Genomic DNA, 22,699 nt, shown 5'->3' with positions numbered 1-22,699 from the left:
AAAATCTAAGATGCAACCATGATATATTAACTTTTATTAATTTTATACGAGGTGTGTCAAAAAATATGAATTTCGCTCGTGAGTATAGTACCTTTATATTTCATAATATTTCACTTAGATGGATATAATTTTTGTAATAACAATTTTCAATATTGTGAAAAATAAAGGTACCTACTCTACTTCTGAGTGAAATTCATATTTTTTGACATACCTCGTGTAAAACTAATAAAATGTGATATCTGATGATTGCATCTTACGTCTTAGGATGTACAGAGCTTTTTATAAAGAATACCTTTTTTTCGTAAAAGTAATAATGAAAGAGTTATCATATATTATGTGTATTAAATAAAAACGAAGTTAGTATCCATAAATTTGAGAAAAATTTGAAAAACATTTTTTTTTATTTGAAGCATGTAATTGCATATATGATCTTAGTTTTTACTTCCAAACAACTTTTTATAATAAGAATTTTCGATATTGAGAGAAATAAAGGTAATTTACTCCTGAACGAAATTCACATTTTTTGACATACCTCGTATAATATTGAGAAAATTTGATATCTGATGATTGAATCATAGGTTCTAGAGTATGCAGAACTTTTTATGAAAAATAACTTTTTTCCGTAAAATTAATAATAAAAAAGTTTCCCATATGTTTCCTGGTCAATTTCCTTGACCAGGTGCACAGAATCACAAATGTTATCGAAAGATCCCTAGAAGAAAAGAAAGTCTGTTCAACTGTATTTCTTGATGCTGCACAGGCTTTTGATAAAGTCTGGCATGAAGGTTTAACATACAAACTAAAATGTTTTTTACCTATACAGTACTCAAAACTTTTACAGTCATACATAAAAGGACGACATTTTAGAATTAAGCAAGAAGACTGTTTTTCAGACTTAAAAGAAATTAGAGCAGGTGTTCCACAAGGCAGTGTGTTGGGTCCGGTCCTATACCTACTATACACGTGTGATATACCTGTACTGGAAAACAACACAGTTGCCACCTTTGCTGATGATACAGCTATTCAAGCAGTAGGGAAGACAAGTGAAGAGGCGACCAACAAGGTCCAAATAGCAGTTAACCAAATCTATAAGTGGACACAAAAATGGAGAATCAGGCTAAATGAAGCTAAATCTGTCCATGTTAATTTCACCAACAAAAAAATACAATATATACCAGTTATAATCAGCAATATCCAAGTACCATATGCAGATACTGCTAAGTATTTGGGTATAACATTAGATGCAAAACTACGCTGGAAGGTGCACGTTAAGAAAAAAAGGGAAGAACTAAATATAAGATATAAAAAAATGTATTGGCTAATTGGAAGAAACTCCACACTGTCGATGCATAATAAGTTACTAATTTACAAACAAATATTGAGACCTGTATGGACTTATGGATGCCCACTATGGGGGTGTACTAGACCAAGTAATATAACAATAATACAAAGATTCCAGAACAAAATACTAAGAAATATTGTAGATGCTCCTTGGTATGTTACAAACAGTGATCTCCATAAGGACCTAGGAATGGAAACTGTGGAAATAATCATCAAGAAGATGGCAGGAAGTCACGAGCAACGACTTCACATGCACGAGAATATTGAGGCAATCCAGCTCCTCGATACTACTGGGCAAGTTAGAAGACTGAAGAGGACAAAACCTTATGAACTAGTTTAAGTGATAGGTGATAGTGAAAAGCAGAGCATAGTGCTTGTGCGCGTTAGTGTGTATGCTAGAATAGTGCACTATCTTGTTAGGTTAGATAAGAGACGCTATGGGGCAAGCTCTTAATTTTAAGGAACAGTAATAATTTAGGTTAGATTAAAATTGCTCATTGGTCAAGTATGACCAGATTGTAATTGTAATAATCATCATTGTAGTGATGATTATGGAAAAAAAAAAAGAAAAATATGTTTCCAACTTAAGTAGACACGCTGTATATTACTGATTAAAAAATCTTCTTAAAAATGTGTTTGACATTAATATTAACAAACTTTGAACAAATCCCTGGTATATAAATCGTGTAGTAGAATCATAATGCACTTAAATTAGAAATATGAAACCTGTTAAAATCATTCTGCAAAAAATAATAACAAGGCAGTACAATTATTAACAGTCAATTCAATAGACATTTTCCACTAGTTCGAAATTACCAAAATGTGCTTTCACTTCGTTTTGTTTGTGTTAATTAATTTTTTGCGAACAACTGGACACTAACACGAAAAAAGGTTCGTTTTGTTAAAAAAGAGAAATGAAAAAGCATGCATATTTTACCTTTTGTAATATGAAGACCCATCCAAATCAGCACACAGCGAATAACGGCTGACCAATCCATTTTGCAGGAACACTTGGAAAACTATGTTTTCAGTCCTCTAGCACAGGCCCATCCGCACACAAAAACACTGTTGGTAGTTGCACTTCATCAGTCACTGTTTTATGTAGAAATCATTAGTTAAAAATCGATTTTTCATGCTTTTTTTAGTAAAAAGCTTCCATTTTTACCATATTATGTTTAATCGCATAAGTACTTCTATTTATGTCTATATTTCATATTTGCTTTGTTTTCCATTAATTCTGAAACAGTGAAAAATATGATTATTACTGTCATAGTCCATCAGGGCTGACAGATCGGCAAAAAAAGATTCATGATGATTTTTGGCGTTGCGGACGCATTAGTAAGGGCGATTGAGGTTTTGGATTGACTAATAACATGTAAATTGTCAAATCTACGTTTTAACGACTATAATAAAAAAATAAATAAAAATACTGAGCATTTATTATATGTATATGGTGTCCCAAAAGTAGCGGGAGGGTCGCATATCTCGCGAAATATACATCGAATCAAAAAACTGAATAATACATTTTCAATATTTTTCAAAAATCTATCGAATAACATCAAACACGACACTCCTCTCCACACCCTGGGGGTGGGGTGGGGGGTAAACTTTGTAAACACTATTGTATATAGGAGGCTATCAGCGCAAAAGTGGTGTAACCCCAGACTACTTACTTAGGAGATAATAAGGAATTAAAATTTGGGTAAACTGATTTTTAATTTAATTTTTTTTGTAAACATTATTTTAATTGTTTTGTTTTTGATTTATAAAAAATACTTTAGAATCTACACTAATTGTATAGTTTTGTGTTAATTAAGCTAATAATTAGAAAAAAAATGTGGGTTACACCACTTCTGCACGTATCATATTTTGGTTGTATGTGAAATAATAAACAGGTTACACCACATGACGACAAGTTTTATTAGGAAACAATGCAAATAGTACATAGTTATGGTAATTCTTCGTCTGACTCATAATGAAACACTTCATCCTGGACTCTGTTGGAACTATTAAGGCTATTATAGAAAGTATGATGTACTGGCGGGATGAACTGTAACAATTCAAAAAGATCTTTTTTCTTTTTTCAGAAATAGTTGGTTTTCCGAAACATCTAGTTGTACTACAGTTTCTGACTGCCTTTTCTTCACACTGACTTCTTCAAAGAGGACTTCTTCATTATTTGAGTATGTAGTTGTAGAAGATTGAAAATGGATAAAGTTTATGGAATTTTAACCACTGAATTTTCAACCACTCCACTTTGGTTTTACCAACTAAAATTTTTCGATTAGTTATATTTTTCTCTAGTGATTTGGAAGAGAAAAAATCACTTGCAGTCAGTTGTATAACTTTGAATGTTTTTTTTTTCGAGCCGTTTAATTACTTCAATCCAGTTATATGGTACATATATTTCCTTAAAGAATTTTTTATTTTTTTCTATTACGCCAATATCTTGGTCACAGGGTAGGTATGAGTATCCACTGACCAAAAATTTATGATCTATTTCTTCAATAGTGAATTCCGGATTAGAAACCACATACTGGCAAATCAATGACAACTTAATATTTCTATTTTGCCCCCACACTGATCGGAGTACATGATTACTTTAACGAGGTTACACCACTTTTGCTCTATAGTTATGCTTAATATGACCCGTGCAAAAACAGATTTTTTTAGCGCCATCCGTTGATGGGTATTAAAAGGTGGCTTACACTACTGTTGTATTGAAGATCATAATGTAACGAATGCATTTTACACCAAAACAGCATTTTGCCAAAAATGTGGGTTACACCACTGTTGCGCTGATATATCTATTATAGATAAGTGAGGTTCAATCAACCTACAGGGGGATTGATTAGTAAGGTAAAGCTCAATAGCTCCGCTATAGTAATAGATAGCAATAAAAATTATTAACAAAAATTTTAGCCACCTTTGAGCTTCACATTACAAAATTAGTTAGAATATTACAGGATGTTCGATAACACAGTGGCAGACCAAACTTATGTTTTTTTTAAATGGAACACCCTATATTTTATTTTAAATTAGAAATCCTGTTAACTTCTCCATCACAAAAATATAAAGGTTTGTTATGTTATACAGGGTATTTACAAAGTTATAACCAATTTTATACGAAAATCGTAACAAGTTCAACTCCCTGTATAAATAAAAATATACAAAACAACAATGGTTTATTAATGCCATATTTTTTAACGTATTGTCAAAATTTTCAAGAATGGTCGATATTGTTAATTTTCTTTATATCAAATACAGGGTGAGTCAAAACGCAAGTACATTATTTTCTCAGTAATTTTAAATGGAACCCCTGTATTTTATATCACTATTGAAAAGTACCATTACCGTACTACCGTGGCCACCCAAATCAACAGAATTTAATAAACTGGACTGATTTTTTGGGGTTACGTTAATAATGAAGTTTATAAAATACCTCCAACAACAAGGGATGAGATTAAAAATAGAATACAAAGTGTATTTCGATGTGTTAATTTACAAATGCTCCCATTCAATGATCGATTTTAGGCGTACATAAATGTGTTAGGAGATAATTTTGAACACCTTATGTAATTAAATATTAAAAATATTTTATTAAAAGTAGCTTCTAATTTTTTCAAACATTTTTTTTGGCAAAATGTATTACTGATAAATTATGTTTCGTTCTTTATTTGTTACATTTACATACAAAAGTAGTGTTTAATTGTCTTCACAATATATTGTATTTTGTGTTTGTGTGTTTTTTTGTAAAATTTATTACTAATTTTCTTTGTTTATTTGTTGCATTTAGATAAAAAGATAGTTTTTAATTGTTTCAAAAATGTTGCATGTAGTGGTTGTTTTTTTGTTTGTAAAATGTATTATTAATAAATTATTTTTATTTCTTTATTTGCCACAGTGTTACATTGATTACCGGATTGATAATCGGTAATCTTCAATTGTTAATTCAGTCATGGCTTACTTAAAATTTAGGTAAATTTAAAAACCTAAAATAATTTGCTATGAAAAATGAAAATATCTCGAAAACTAATAAATTTGGTCATAGAGAATGTTATATACAAATTAAAGTACGTTAATGTTACTTTTCAATAATGATATAAAATACAGGGTGTTCCATTTAACATTACTGAGAAAATAATGTACTTGCGTTTTGACTCACCCTGTATTTGATATAAAGAAAATTAGCAATATCAATAATTCTTAAAAATTTTGACAATAAATAAAAAAATATGGCATTAGTAAACCATTGCTGTTGTGCTTATTTTTATTCATATAGGGAGTTGAACTTGTTACGATTTTCATACAAAATTGGTTATAACTTTGTAAATACCCTGTACAAGATTACAAACCTTTATATTTGTGTGATGGAGAAGTTAACAGGAGTTCGAATATAAAATAAAATATAGGGTGTTCCATTTAAAAAAAAAAACATAAGTTAGGTCTGCCACTGTGTTATAGAACACCCTGTAACATTCTAACTAATTTTGTAATGTGAAGCTCAAAGGTAGCTAAAATTTTTGTTATTAACTTTTATTGCTATCTATTACTATAGCGGAGCTATTGAGCTTTACCCTACTAATCAATCACCCTGTATTTTTGACCCCAGAATCTGTGGTATAAATTATGACCAATCTTTTCGGGAGACCCTGTATATTTAAACTCCATTACTTATTCTATTATCTGACCCTCCAGCTCAGCTGCAAATTCCATCTTATTTTGTTTGCTGTTATAACCATGCATTTTGTCTTTTTTGTGGAAGTTAACATGTTAAATTTTCTGGCACTTATATTAAATTGGTGCAGCATACGTTGTAAATCATCTTCACTTTGAGAAATTAGTATTGCATCGTCTCCATAGCAGATTATTTTAAGTTGTTTTTCTCCCATTTGGTATCCTTTTTTAGTTCTTACTTTTTTTATTATTCCATCCATGAGCAGGTTGAGCAATAAAGGACTCAAGGAATCCCCCTGTCCTTATACTATTACCAGCTTCGATTGGGTCAGTTAGTTCATCTTCTACTTCTACTTTTATTTTGCTGTTTTGGTAGATGTTCTCGATCGTTTTAATTATTCCTAGAGGTACCTCACTTGAGTATAACAAATGGATAACGTCCTTTAATTTGACTCTGTCAAATGCTTTCTTAAGGTCCACAAAATATAAGGCCCATTCTGTTTAATATAATATAAGTATGAAGAAGCCATTATGCGCGAAGCAATTTCAGAGTTTGAAGACGATTTCAACGAGTGAAATTGGAATAATATTGTCCATAAATAAATCAAAAACAAAGATTATGATCATAGATAGAAGAACTAACAACCAGCCAGACATTATTAGAATCACTGACATTCGAAGTGGTAAATCAATTTATGTATCTGGGCACTCTCATTACCAACTCCGTAGAACACCTCAAAGAAATAAAAAGAAGGTCAGACATGGCCAAGGGAGTAATGAAAAAGCTCACCAAAGTATGGAAAAGGAACAACATCACCATGGATACAAGGATAAGGCTTATAAAACAATGGTCTTTTTCTATATGGATCTGAATGCTGGCATTTGAAGGAAGTTGATAAACGTACTGTAAACGCGTCTGAAGTGTTTCGCTGGTGAAGAATGTTGCGGATACCCTGGCCCTCAAGAAGAACCAACGAGTCTATTCCTAGACAGTTGTCTAGTATCTTTGGTACTTTCTGTTAAAGTATATTTATTCCAAAAGTATGTAGTTAAGAATAATATACAGTTTTACTCGATAAGTATTTTACAACTTTATGAATATTAAGCCACTGTACCATTAAAAAAACATGTCTGAATATTGACATTTGGCTAATAACATTTCAAACATATTTACGAGTTTTTTGTTGATGTATTTTGAACGAGATGATGAATTTCGACTTGTTTGCTCTGCCAAACTGATTCTCAAAACGTAAATACTCAATAGAGCCGTCATTAGTCTCGTGTATTTACTGTTACTAATCAAGGTTAAAATTAATTTGAAATTCGACAGTTCAATCTACTGATGGCTGATGATTTGATTAGTTTTGATGATTAGATTTTATAATGAAAAGTTTCTCTGTTTGGTTTTGTTGTTCTGATATAAAGGCTACTATGGAATATATTTATGTAGAGATAAATAATTGTCGATTATGTAGATTAATTATTTTCGCGTTAATGATAAAATATAGGTACAGCGTTTTGTCTATTGTTGAACAAAATATTTTATTTTTCTCGCTGAATTATGATGCTGATGAATAATATGGATCACTGTGATCTTTAACTTTATTTTAATGTAAAAATTCAAAGTTGTATTTCCGGAGAAATAAAACGTCTAATGAGACTAAGTTTTTAGTTACGCCTTCGTGATTTCTATAACTTGCAAACCAAGCGAATGCTGAATAAAAGAAGATACGGGAGGTCTAAAATGTGTACCTCACTTCCTGCCTATTCAGCGTGGCAAAATTCCAATGAAAACTTGGTCCCGATACTCAGTTAGGAGTAAAATTAGTATAGATGACAAACTAAGTTCTCAATCTAATAGTACATAACCCGACAATAAATATCGTTCTACGTACCACCACATTGACAACAGATGGAGACCTCTCTGGTTACCACCTCTGAGACTTTTAAAAATTATAAGCCATGCGGGTGTTAAGACGATCAGAAGATGAGGGAATTTTAAATAATTCACGTCCCACCTGCTTAGCGTGGTAAAGCTTCAACGAGAAAGTGTCCTAAGTAATCCAAAAAGAAATTGAAAAAAATTGATACATTTTTAATGTTTAATACAAATAAATTCGCTGTAAAACGAAATCAAGAGACGTCTTATATTTAAGTTCGTTCAGAGAGTGTCATAAACGCCCTTGTGGCGACACGCTTCAGTTACTATTTGACTATTTTTTAATTGCTAATTTTAAATATTAACTTTTCTTTCTGAACGAAATAATATGGGTCATTTAAAATTCACATGTGTTTCGTTCCTAATATACAAACCATATGCATAGAAGAGCCTGTTAAGTTTTAAGAAACGAAATATATTTCTATTTAGGTAAAATGCCTTTGCAGTTTTTAAAACACCAGAACTAATAAATTGTTGCCTGTCTGGCCATATGGTAGAACCACATAATGACAGATTAGTGTTTGTGATCTAATTCAGACTAGTACTAATGCAAAGATTGCATTTATTTTAAAACTTCGTTTTTGGGGTTAGGCCACTGTTGTCCTGAGCGCCTCATATATACGACGTCTCTTGATTTTGTTTTACAGCGAAATCTTTTATTGTAATGGCTTCTTTAGAGTCTAATTTTTCCGCCAAGTTATTAAGTCATACTCAAATTTGCAATGCTGAAATAATCGCAATAAATAAAGCAGCATCAATTTGCATAGAAAAAAAATATTAACAAAGCAATCATTTTTAGTTACTTTAATGTCTAAATAACTAAAGACAAAAGAGCCTACAAAGTATAAAAACTAAACGAGCAAATAAAGGCATATAAGAACATGAAAATTATAAGAAGGAGCGTGCAAAAGAGAAAAAATAGAAACTAACAAACTAAGAAACAGAACTGAAGAAGACACTACGAACACAGATGAAATATGAAGGTAAAAACTGGGGTATTAAACCAATTATCAGATTTAATTCCCGCTATAACAAAACCAGATATCAAAGAGGCCCTGAAGAAAATAAAAAATAATCGAACCCCAGACAAAGACGAAATAGTGTCGGAAGCACCAAAAATTAGAGGGCATATATTACTTGAAAGAATTAAATTGCTTTTCAATATCTGCATTCATTACATAAATTGGGAGACAAAGCAAAGTTCGAGAATTACAGATCGATTAGCCTCCTCAGTCTCAGCCACTACGTATAAGTTGTTGTTTACGCGAATATGTAATATGTAGTTAAAAGAATGGAAAGAAAATTAGAAACTTATCCACGAAGAGACTAGGCAGCATTCCTAAAAAGTTACGGAGCTAATGACCATCTACAAAGTATAAAAACCATAATAAAGGACGTAGTGGAATACGATAAACTTCTAGTACTACTATTTATCGATTTTCACAAAACCCTTGACGTAGTTGAGCTAAGCAAAATACTACAGGCGCTTAAAGAATGCAGGATTATAGGTGTACAAAATTATTATACAATATATACTTATACAGTGCCAGTCAAAAGTCCGTACCCCCCCTCGTATCTTTTGATCGGTTATACGTATAATAGTGAAATTTTGAGGGAGGAAATAAACGGAGGTAAGCTTCTTAACTAGTTATGACAGGTGACGTAATAGTGACAGATGACGTTACAGAGCTACTGTGACCGATAATTTTAAATGGGACTTTATGGCAAGTGATACCTCATTTGAAAGGTATTCAAAATACCTATTCAGTTATACTAATTTTTTTGGGTCTAATTTGATTTTGATTTTGGTGAAAAAATTAAATAAATATAATATTGTACTTGCGCATTTAATTAATAAAAATTCAAATGTCCGCCTATGGCTCTTTTTGTCAAAAAGATGACGTATTTCAATTCTCTAGTAGTTTTTACGTCAACGTCAACCTTTTTGACAAGTAATCATAGGCGGAATTTTGAATTTTTTTAATTAAATGCGAAACTACAATTTTATATTTATTTCATTTATTCATCAAAATTAGCTTAAACTCAAAGGAAATTAGTATGACTGAATAGGTATTTTCAATACCTTTTAAACGAGGTCACTTGCCATAAGGTCCCATTTAAAATTATCTGTCACAGTGGCGCTGTAAAGTCATCTGTCACTGTTACGTCACCTGTCATGACTAGTTAAGAAGCTTACGTCCGTTTATTTCCTCCCTCCAAATTTCACTACTATAGCTATAACCGTTCAAAAGATACGAGGGGGGGTACGGACTTTTGACTAGCACTGTAGATAACAATCACTGTCAAATTACATACTATAGTATCGCATAAAAATAGAGAGGTGGGGAGGGGTAATAATAAAAGATTTGGCTACCAAACTGAGACTAGAATGAAGTGGTCGTCCATGTCCAGAATAACTCTGCGAGACCAAATAAAAAACGAATAAATCAGGGGAAGAATTAAGGTAACTGACGTCATCAAAAGGATAGCCAGAGTAAAATGGAGATCGGCAGGACATATAGCTAGAATGACAGATGGGTGATGGACAAAGAGGTTATTGGATTGGAGCGCCTACCCGATAAACTGAAGATTTAAGAAAAAAATTAAAAAAACTGGATGAGAAAAAAATATTTCTGGATAAAAAAAGTAGTGATGCCTAACTTCTTACTGTACAAAAAACATGGCCATGATCATGATGAAAAGTCCTGTTGTAATTTGTATTTAGATATTTTTTAATTTGATCAAATATTTATATATTATATATGTACCTCAATAAAAAATATGTTAAAATAAAAAATAAAAAGGAAAAGATTCCTCTCATTGGCTGTATACCATAATAAAAAACTTACTAAGGAAGTAAAACTTCACTTGTAGGTAAATGGTATATAAATATATTAAAATTTTATCTAAAATGATCCAAATTGGATAAAAGTGGATACATCTATAGTACAAAAATCACACAAACGTTTTCGGACCAATCAGTCCATCATCAGGTGGTAGAAACTTTAGATCCAAAGTAGTTGGAACTAGCTACATAGATAGGTCAAAAGACCTTAATTTTACAATAATTATGCCATTTCGGCTACAACAATGTCGACAATAAGTCGATGTTTAAAGGCAACATCGACCTTTAAACATCGACTTATTGTCGACACTGTTGTAGCCGAAATGGCATAATTATTGTAAAATTAAGGTCTTTTGACCTATCTATGTAGCTAGTTCTAACTACTTTGGATCTAAAGTTTCTACCACCTGATGATGGACTGATTGATCCGAAAACGTTTGTGTGATTTTTGTACTATAGATGTACCCACTTTTATCCAATTTGGATCATATTAGATAAAATTTTAATAAATTTATATACCATTTACCTACAAGTGAAGTTTTACTTCCTTAGTAAGTTTTTTAAAAAAATATGTTATTCATTACAAATTCATTTAAAAAATATAGACTTAAATATAAAATAGGGACCGCTTCGTCAACCAGTATTCGAATACTTCAGTTTAAGCTCTCAAGACATCACGCGAAATTTCAGGAATCGATTATTTGTCGATTCTTGTTATTCGAGAACACTTTTACTACTATTTACAACATTCCAAGAAGATGTACTAATATACAATACATTAATTACAGAAATATTTTCAGGACAAAAATAAAGTGAAATTTACATATATTATGCAAATATACCCTAAACGTTTCTTGGAACACCAATGAATAAAAACAAAACAATCAGCCTGCTAGCGATGTTACAACTAACAATCACTTCAGCAATAGTAGCGAGCGTATCTTGGTTGCAAGTTATTAAAATTGATTGACCAATTAGTGCCATTTAAGATTAAGAAACCGGCAAAATTAGAGACCAAACACGCCGGTTTAATCAACAACATCTGAATAGAATAAATCAATTAAATGAACTTGGTCAATACAGCTTGACACAAATGACAGTTGACTTTTAAACTTTCTTTATTTATATTGTAAACGGATTACTTACTTCAAACTGTTAATAAAGTAGACATAAACGATTTTGTCACACTCAAATACTACACAGTTTATTGTTATTTTAATCAGTTTAATCAATTTCATTTCATTTATATGCTTTCTACTCTCATTTTCTATACCTGTATCGTAATGGGATTCATTGCGATACAGTTTTTTAGCAATAGAATCGCGAGATGACGTTCTACATCGAAGGTGGCACATATGAAATGTCAATGTCAAGTCAAATGCATACGCTTTGACAGTTCACAATATTTAAACAAACTGTCGAATGTCTAAATTAAATCCTTTTTAGAAAGAGGCGATAGGGATATTGAAAATTTAACACATCACTTGAAATAAATATAAATACGACAAAAATAACGTCAAAAACCTATTGTCGGAGAAATAGCAAAAAAAATAGAGTAGAGATTTGACAATACGGTAAACAGTGTTTCCGAAAATGTTTTATGTATTTGTTTATTTATACGAGATGTCAAAATAAAAAATGATTTACCTTATGTACCCATTACTCATTATTAAAATATATTTAGTCCATTCGACATAACGTGGGTATAAGTAAACTACAGAATCCTTATTAAACAGAACATCTGAAGGCTACAATGCGAAAAAGGCCAAGATATTCACTAAAAATGATGTTTGCAAGTTTCATTCAACTCTATTAGAAACGATAATAGACCTGGATCCCGCGTACCAAAAAAAAGTTGATTAATAGCAAGCTGAAAATTTGTTAACGGTGTCTAGTTGGACAAACTTTGATATATGGAAACACTAGAACAGGGGAAGTTTTAATTGTGGAACAGGTTAAAAATTTGGAACGTCAGGCTACGAAAAGGTTCCATGTATTTTGTCAGACAGAACTTCTAATTGATTTGTTACCATTTCATTAAAACTTTCATGCAAAAAATCAGACTGATGTTTACCACCACCTGGGCATTTTAATGAGTGAAACACGGAGAATATGTCAAATGACAGGAATCATGTTGTTTAATAATAGCAGTCTGATTTTTGCATGAGAGTTTAATAAAAGGGTAACAAATCAATTGGATGTTCTGTCCGACAAAATACATGGGACGTTTTCATAATCTGACGGTCCAAATTTTTAAACTGTTCCAAAATTAAAACTTCCCCTGTTTCAGGGTTCCCGTACATCAAAGTTTGTCCGACTAGACACCGTTAAGCTATTAACAAATTTTCAGCTTGCCATTAATCAACTTTTTTTGGTACGCGGGATCCAGGTCTGTAAGAGATACAAAAGCGCACACAATAAATACGAAAATTTACGATCACAATATTACAAAATTAGCAAAAAATACATAAATCTTTGGCCACAAAAGATGAGCTTGCCCAACCCAAAAGGGATGCCTATCCTATAACCTGTACTAGAAATTCGCAATTGATGAAATCGAATTATCTCTGGAAGATAAATAGGCATACCAGTTTTCGTTTTTCTAAGTAGAACCGTTCTGGAGGTATTTAAAAAAAACTAATTATAAGACGCCATCTTCAAAGAGCTCTAGCTCCCTTGTACAGTTAAAATGTACTCAATGTACAGTTAAAATATTTCCAATTAGAAACACCCTGTATAAGGACACACAAAAATAAAATAATAGAAATATGCGATGAATATTTTGAGGAACTCCTGAATATACAGGTGACAGGTGAACTATGAACTATACAGTGATGAGCGCACTAATAACCGGCAAAATAACGCAAAAGATGGAAAACATATTGAGTTGTGAGATAAAAAGGGATGAACCTAGTGGAGATGTTAAATTTAGCGATAGTAACTTATAGATTGACATTATATTGATTGTTTCCCACCTTTAGACGTATCGGACGAGTTTGAGAAATGCCACTGTCACAGTGACAGTTTTAGTTGACTTACGCCTCTGATACGTCTAAAGGTGGGAAACAATCAATATAATGTCAATTCATCTGTTACTATCGCTAAATTTAACAACTCTACTAGTTTTATTTCGTTTTATCTCACAACTTAATATGTTTTTTATCTTTTGCGTTATTTTGCCGGTTATTAGCGCGCTCATCACTGTATATATTTAACTAATCAATACTAATTCAACTAATTTCACTAATCAATACTACGTACAAAATATTGGATAGGGTATTGATATTATTTATTGATTTGATTTGATGATTTTTTTTATGTCTTTCCTTTTATAATTGTCGTTCTTGAAATTCATATTTAAAAATCGTAATTTATCTTTTTTAAAAATACCCAACTGCTATTCATAAACTGTCATCCATCCTGTTTACATTATTCAATTTTACTTGTAGTCCAAGAGCGCGGCATCCGACCACATTTATTAGTAAATAGACAAAAAACTGAAAGAACCCCGTTTTTGAGATATTTACATCCTGGATCATATCACATCACCACCGATGACAGACAGGAATAAAGCCTTCGAAATCGTTTATCTTCTCCGGGAGACATCAGCACATTTTTAAATTTTTCTATATTTATTTAATAGTCCAGTCGGGTTAGACGAAAAAGGCTGTTCGGATGTAAAACTATTAAAAATTTATCTGCAGCAACGCGGAAAACCTGCACAGATGTTGTGTTGAACCAGGTTCTGAGGTTCTTTAACCAGGATGATCCTCTTCTTCCTGGACCTCGCTTTCCAAATATTTTTCCTTGCAGGATGGTTTGTAGGAGGGCATATTTGGATTAATTTCGCATAATGTGTCCAAAGTATTCCAACTTTCGAGATTTGATGGTGGTTAGTACTTCTCGGTTCTTCCCCATTCTTCTAAAAACCTCCTCATTTGTGACCCGATCAGTCCATGGGATTGTAAGAATTCTCCGATATAGCAACATCTCAAATGCTTCCAATTTTCGGCACATATCCTCGTTCAAGGTCCATGATTCAACACCATAAAAAGGACAGAGGAGACGTAACATCTCAGCATTCTTACTTTTATACCAAGAGAAAGGTTGTGGCTCTTGAAAAATGCCACCATACGGTTGAAGATTGATCTAGCTTTTCCGATGCACGCTCTTATTTCTTGGTTGTTGGTCCATTCTTCATTTATTATGGTGCCGAGGTAGTTGTAGTGCCTCACTCTTTCTACAGGGGTTTGGTTGATATAGAGTTGACCTTCTGTTTTCTTTTTCTTGTTGACGATCATAAGCTTTGTTTTCTTTACGTTTATATCGAGTCCATATTGTTGACTGTAATACATGATTTTGTCCATGAGGACTTGTAGGTTTTCTAGGTTGTCCGCAAATACTATGGTGTCATCTGCATACCTGATATTATTTAGCCGGTACCCCTTTAGTAGAATGCCTTTTTCAGTTTCGTGCAAAGCTTCGATAAATATTCTTTCAGAGTAGAGATTGAAAATTAGGGGCGACAAAATGCAGCCTTGCCTCACTCCACGGATGATTTTGACATATTCGATGAGTTCACAGTCAACTCTGAGGTTTGCAGTCTGATTCCAGTAAAGGTTTCTAATTATTTTCAGATCTTGGTTGTTAATTCCTGCTTCTTTTAGCATTTGCATCATCTTGGCGTGTTGTACTCGATCAAACGCCTTCTCGTAATCAACCAGACATGCGTATACGTCGCAATTTACGTCTCTGCATCTCTGGAATAAGACTTGTATTGAAAACAAAGCATCTCTTGTACCAACAGCATTTATGAACCCGAACTGGTTGGGCGAAATTTGATTTTCACATAGATTGTAAATTCTCGTATGGATTACCTTTAGGAACAATTTTAGGAGATGACTCATCAGGCTTATCGTACGGTATTCTTCGCACTTTTTGTATTTGTCCAGAGTTTTATATTTGTATATGTTGTTGAATATCTTTGTGATTATTGCTATTGATTCGTTGTCCATCAGTTTGAGTAGTTCTGCTTGTATATTATCGGGACCTGCTGCTTTGCCATCCTTTAGCTGTGTTATGGCAGAATAAACTTCCTGCTGTAATATTCTTGCTCCATCATTTACCTGTTCTTCTAGCTCAAAGGTGTTAACTCTTTGGTCTCCAAATAGTTTTTCTAAATATTCAGATTTCCTCTTTGTCTCCGTCTTAGTCCACCTGTGAGTTCTTGAACTCTCCTATGTACATTGTGACTATCGTACTTTGATTGAAGAATCTCAATTTCTTGGCATCTCTCCATTGCTTCTTTTTCTTTCGCTTCTCTAATTTTCCTTCTTATTGATATATTGATTGTTTTGTATGTGTCGGGGTCATTTTTGGCATTTCTTCTTTCGTCCATTAGTTTCAGGATCTCATCTGTCATCCATGATTTCTTCTTGGTTAATTTATCTGCCTTTAAGTGTCTATCCTTTACATTTTGAACTATTTCGGTCATCTGCTTGATCATTTGTTCTTCGTTCGATGCGTCTCTAATTGCAGTCACTTGCTCGTTTATCGTGGCTTGGACCCTCATTTTCGTGTCAGGGTCTTTTAGCATACGTAGGTCGTATGATTGTGATTTATTTTTCTGCACTATTTTGAGTTTGACGCAAAATACTCCCACCAGTGGAACGTGATCTATATTGTGCGAACTATAACGTGAATTCTACTGCAAATATATTTAAAAATTTAATTTTTAACCTTGTATATTTATCTAACCTATCACTGGTATGTGCTTTACAATAATTGGTTTTAGTTCCCTTATGATCGGCGTTCTGAGAAAACTGTAATTACCAGTTTATTATTTGTTGTTTACGGTGGTGTACAAAATACGCCACGATTGTAGTAATCTAAGTACTAAAGTTTTATCGTTAATGGTCAGGCTTTCTTCATTATTTTGGGTTTTCGATATTCTCATAAATTTAGTTTTCTTGATGTTTATTGATACTTAATTGATAATCTATAGATATTTTCCCTCAAGAGCTCTTCTCATAATTTATTCAGAGTATGCATTGAATAGTAGTGGTGACAATACACACCCCTGTCGCACTCCTCTTTTAATTTGTAACTCTTTTGATGTGTGTTCGTTAATGCGTATGTGTAACCCTAAAAATTAGACAAATAAAATTTTGGGCAGTTCGCTATGTAGGGTCAAATGCTATCCCGACTGGGCTATAATATGACGCCGTTGAAGTTGTTGATGGCAAAGAACAAGTTAGTAGATATTGACTTTATTACTTTATCGGAAAAACTTTTTAATTTATATGTAAATCTGATGTGGAATGGAGTGTGTACCTACCTGAGGAGACTTTGAATTTAAATTTTAATTGAAGAATTTATTCGAGAAGTATCCGTTTACTATAATTTTATTAAATAGAAGATGACACTGATTGCGGCACTAACAGTTTAGATATTCCGAAGAATGGAACGACCAGCGTGAGTTTATGTGTAATGTGTAAATGATAAGTGTTGAAAAATAAAATGTATTTTCCATTATTTCGGTAATTCTTGTCTTTGTTTTACGTTTTGTAGTGTGTAGGCGATGGGTTATTCCTTTCAATTGATGGTAGTTATTTTTCTATTTCTACGAGCTGTATGTATTAAATAACTGATTTGATACAAATAAAAGAATAATTATGGTTATTAACGCACGAAAGATAAAAATATAGACGAGACTATATTTTGTAACTGTTTTTAAAAGTGACACATGGCAGAATATACATAGTAAGGGGCAAAATTATGGAATACATTGATTTTCTTTAGAATTGGCGATTTTGGAGATAATTCCCGAAACAGGTCGATTTTTATTTTTAAATTATAATTTTTTGGCATATACATCATACTAGTGACGTCATCCATCTGGGCGTGATGACGTAATCTATGGTTTTTTTAATGGGAATAGGGGTCGTGTGATAGCTCATTTTAAAGGTTGTTCAATTCTCTATTCAGTAATATAAACGTTAAGATCATTATTTATACAGGGTGCCCAAAAAATAATTTTTGAATTAAATTAATTGACGAAAAAATAAGAATGTATATAATTTATTTATTTAACTCAAAATAAATTTCACAAATAAACATTGATTTTCGCATAAATTAAATGTCAAACAACCTCCTACCTGCCTTTTGGCAGTTTGAACATTTAACTTAAGCGAAAAGCAATGTTTATTTTGCAAATGAACATTTTTTTTTTATTTTCTGAGAGCAGTGAAATGTATTTACAGCTAAATAAATTACATGCATTCTTCTTTTTGCGTCAATTAATTTAATTAAAAAATTATTACTTTTTCAATCCTGTATAAATAATTATGTTAATGTTTATATTACTGAATAGAGAATTGAACAACCTTTAAAATAAGCTACTACACAACCTTAAAAAATCATCGATTACGTCATCAAGCCCAAATGGATGACGTCAATAGTATGATATATATGCCAAAAAGTCGCTATTTAAAAATAAAAATCAACCTGTTTCGTGATTTATCTTCAAAATCGTCCAGTTTAGAGAAAATCAATGTATTCCATAATTTTGTCCTTCTCTATATAAAAAATGCGAAGAACAAGTATCAAGGACACAGTTTCTGAAATTTTTCATTTCTGTTGTTTATTTTCATCTTCGGCAACTGTCTAACTCTTTCATCAGCCCTCTCATCTTAATTATTATTTAATTTAAGGTATAGGTATAATTGAATTTAAATAGCTGTAAAATAGATACAGCTGAGTAATTATCGACAAAAATTATATTTCGTGAAACAGATCATCTTTTCAATTTCTTTTCTATTTTTCAAAATATGTACTTTACCACATTAATCATTTCTAAGCAAATAGAGAATCATAATAAACGACTTAACCAGATACATTACGAACAATAAGAGCCAAAAAAAATTACAGAGTGGTGTATACAAACTGATATGTGGTGACTCTCCAAAAACGTACATCGGTCAAACTGCAGAACCTTTGACAAACGGATAGCAGAACACAAATTAGCTTTCAATAATAGAAAAATAGATTCTATGTACGCACTTCACCTTCTGGATCAAAATCATTCTTTTAATGAACAGTTTCAAAGTTTTCATATTGAAAATAAAGGCCTTAAGCTATCTTTATTAGAATCTATGGAAATTACTAAATTAGGAAATACATAGGTATGTAATTTTAAATGATCAACTAGAGATAAACAGCTCCCCACTCCTAAACTTATTCAATTAATACTATAAAGTGTGAGAGCATAGTATAATCACATCACTTGAGAAATGGACAGCTATAGTGACAATAACTTATAATAAATTTTGTGGAAGTATTGAAAAGAAGTTTTCAATGTTTTATTGTTAGATAAAACGTACAGATCAGCCAAATGGATAGATACACGAAATTTCACTGCCATCCATCAAGAAAACAAAGCTTTTTTACTTAAAAAAACATAAATTATCCGAAGATCGGAATCGTAACAATGCACATATCTCCTTGTCACACGTAAAGCCATGTTTTTTGGTCCACAACGTCACCCCAGACATACATTGTCGCATTATTATCCACGTGGACATCCGAACGGTCATATTTCTGGTTTTGCGGTAATCGAAGTATTATCAGGATTTACGATCTGCCCCTATTTCCCCCCCACGTATCGTGTATTTCGACATTGCCACCCCTTGCGAATACCACGGCGCAATGGACGATTGCAATAAGCTAGGAAAGGCATCAGGGACGCACTATTATCAGGTAGATAAACTATGTTTCTTTCGTATTTTAGATAAAAGAAAGCTCTAGAAAGCTTAGGTACATACATATACATAGCTCAATAATATTTGCTCTTAAAACTTAAGACTGGATAATTTATTAGACTAATAGAAATATCTTTTAAACGAAATGAGCAAAAATTATAATCTCTCTTCAATCCTGACCCCCCGGAGGGAGTGTAGTGGTCGACGTGATGTCGTGTATTGTCCGTCTCCAAAGATCTCTGTCTCTGGTCATCTCTTTTAACTCATGCATAGGTCTTTTGCATATTCCTGTAATCTGATCGATCCATCTTGTTGGGGATCTTCCTCGTGATCTTCGGCCTTCCACCTTTCCTTGTATAATGAGTATTTTCATGTTTTCTGTGTTTGCTCTCATAACATGTCCAAAGTATTTTAAATGTTGGAGATGGACTTTACTGGAGAGTCGTTGGCTAACTTTTAGCTCTCTTAAAATTGAATTATTTGTTCTATGGTCGGTCCAAGGAATTCGTAGCATTCGTCTCCAACAGAACATTTCAGTGGCGTCTATCTTTCTTCTTTCCGAATTTCTCAGGGTCCAAGATTCACATCCGTAGGTCAGTATTGGGAATATTAAGCAGTTGATCAACCTCATCTTTAACGCTTTTGAAATTTGACAGTCCTTCCATATTGTGGTCATTTTTGCTGTGACGACTTTTGCTAGATCACATCTACGTTTTATTTCTTCTTGGAGTGACCCTGTGTTTGTGATTAATGATCCCAGATATAAGTATGAGCTCACAACCTCAAACCGATCAATTGTGGTTATGTGTGGATGATTGTTATGTAGTCTATCCACTATCATGATCTTTGTCTTTGATATGTTTAATTGCAGACCAAATATTTGACTTTCGTTTTCAACCAGTCGTATAAGATCAATCAGCTCTGCTTAACTATTTGCAAGGAGGGCTGTGTCATCTGCGAAATAGGTCTGGATCCCGTGTATGAAAAAAAGTTTATTAATAGCAAGCTAAAAATTTGTTAATAGCTTAAGGGTCTCTAGTCGGATAAACTTTGATATATGGGAACACGGGAACAGGGGCAGTTTTAATTGTGGAACAGGTTAAAAATTTGAAACGGTCAGACCACGAAAACGGCACATTTATTTTGTCCGATAGAATAGACTTAAACTCTCCGGACAGAGATTAAACTCTCATGCAAAAATCAGACTGATATTTATCACCTGTCATAATTCCTGTCATTTGACATATTCTATATGTTCCACTCATTAAAACGCCAATTTGATGATAAATAGCAGTCTGATTTTTGCATGAGAGTTTAATCTCTGTTCGGAGAGTTTAAGTCTGTTCTGTCGGACAAAATACATGTGCCGTTTTCGTGGTCTGACCGTTCCAAATTTTTAACCTGTTCCACAATTAAAACTGCTCCTGTTCCAGTGTGGCCCATATATCAAAGTTTATCCGACTAGACACCCTTAAGCTATTAACAAATTGTCAGCTTGCTATTAATCAACTTTTTTTTTTCATACGCGGGATCCAGACCTAAAACGTAGTTTGTTTATTTTATGACCATTTATTAAGATGCCTTTTTCCCATCCTTCAAGTGCTCTTCTCATAATATGCTCTCCATATATATTGAATAATTGTGGAGATAGTATACATCCCTGTCTGATCTGGATGAAATTCGTTTGAAAGTGTGTCAAGCACTTTAACTAATCCAGTAGTTTGTTTGTATAGTTCAGTTATAAGCGAAATAAGGTGTTGGGGTACGCCTACTTCTTTCAGTATTCGCCATAAGTGTCTCCACTTGACCCTGTCGAACGCCTTACGATAATCTATATGTACAGTGGAATATTGAATTCCCTAGATTTTTCGATTATCTGTCTTATATTCAACAGGAGTTCTCGAGTACCTCTACCTTTACCTTAAAATTATAAATGTGTATAAAATGTAATTATAAAAATTATAATGTGTAACTGCTAAATGCGGTACGTATTAAATTATTAAAATAACCAAAAAATTTCACTAGTTATTCTACAAACGGTAGAAAGTTGAAATTGTTGGCTTAAGATATAAGAAGAAAATGGAAAGAAATACTACAGTACGAGAGAGACATTAATAGGATTGTGTTTCAATAAATCTGAAAAAACTTATAATGTAAATCTTCTTCTTTTTGATCTGCCTACCGTGACGAATGTTGGCGATCATCATGGCAATCTTTATCTTACAGTATGACGCAAAATAAACAGTACTGAAACGAATATTGAAATGTTTATGATTATTTATATATTTAGTATACATGATAAATATAGCCTTGCAAATATTATTCACGACGAGGTTCCCCATATTAAACAGATCTTAAGATGTGCTCTGACACAAAAAATCTTTAATTTCGGAATGTCAGACTAGTATATTTGTGATGACTGGAATAAAGTGGTATTTATAAACTGTCTTGTGGAGATTTTAACATGATTTATGTGGGCAGAACTATGAGAACCCTTTCTCAGAGGATCAAGGAGCACCTCAACAATACAGATAAATCAAATTTTGGATATCACATTAAATTTAACAACCTTCCCCTTTCTCCTCAAAACAGTACAATTTTACATATCAACCAAAAATTATAGACAAATAAACCTTTTAGAAGATCTCGAGATAACTAAGAATTATCTTGATTGTTGCCTAAATATACACAAAGCAATCTTAATTTCAACTATAAACCTTTATTCAAACTATTGTGGGAGACTTTAGAGGAAGAAGCTTGACCTCATGCAATCAAATAAATTTTAAATTTTCATTAATTCTTTATTAACTATCATTGTATAACAATATTTGTAATTAATCATTTGGCAACTTTTTCTACTTTTAAATCAGAAAATATTTCTCAAAAATTCATTCTTAACACAGTCTCCATGTCTTAAAACAAACATAGTTCACGTAAGTGACTTATGACTTATCTAACAATAGGGCTTTTCATTCACAATAATTTGTTTCGAGCTTCTGTCATATGTCGTATAATCCGGTTATATTAGTATTATACACAGATTATACAACATATGACAGAAGCTCGAAACAAATGACAATCGATGAAAAGCCCTATATGATAACTTCACCATCAAGTTTATTTACATCCATAAAAAGA

At 32.4% G+C, this 22,699-nt stretch overlaps 1 protein-coding gene across 1 annotated transcript in view; it reads right to left on the bottom strand.

Annotated features, from left to right (window-relative positions):
• The window catches only part of LOC114331806 (roundabout homolog 1-like), a 776,276-nt gene that overhangs the window by 718,281 nt on the left and 35,296 nt on the right, over positions 1-22,699 (bottom strand). Inside the window, exon 2 of the mRNA XM_050659727.1 lies at positions 2,279-2,578. Coding sequence (XP_050515684.1) covers positions 2,279-2,339 — 61 coding nt within the window. The 5' untranslated portion in view covers positions 2,340-2,578. The remainder of the gene's footprint in view (positions 1-2,278; positions 2,579-22,699) is intronic.

This window comes from Diabrotica virgifera, chromosome 8 (assembly GCF_917563875.1).
Source record: "Diabrotica virgifera virgifera chromosome 8, PGI_DIABVI_V3a".
NCBI lineage: Eukaryota > Metazoa > Arthropoda > Insecta > Coleoptera > Chrysomelidae > Diabrotica > Diabrotica virgifera.
The sequence above is the reverse complement of the archived record's forward strand: the minus strand, read 5'-3'. Positions and strand labels throughout refer to the sequence as shown.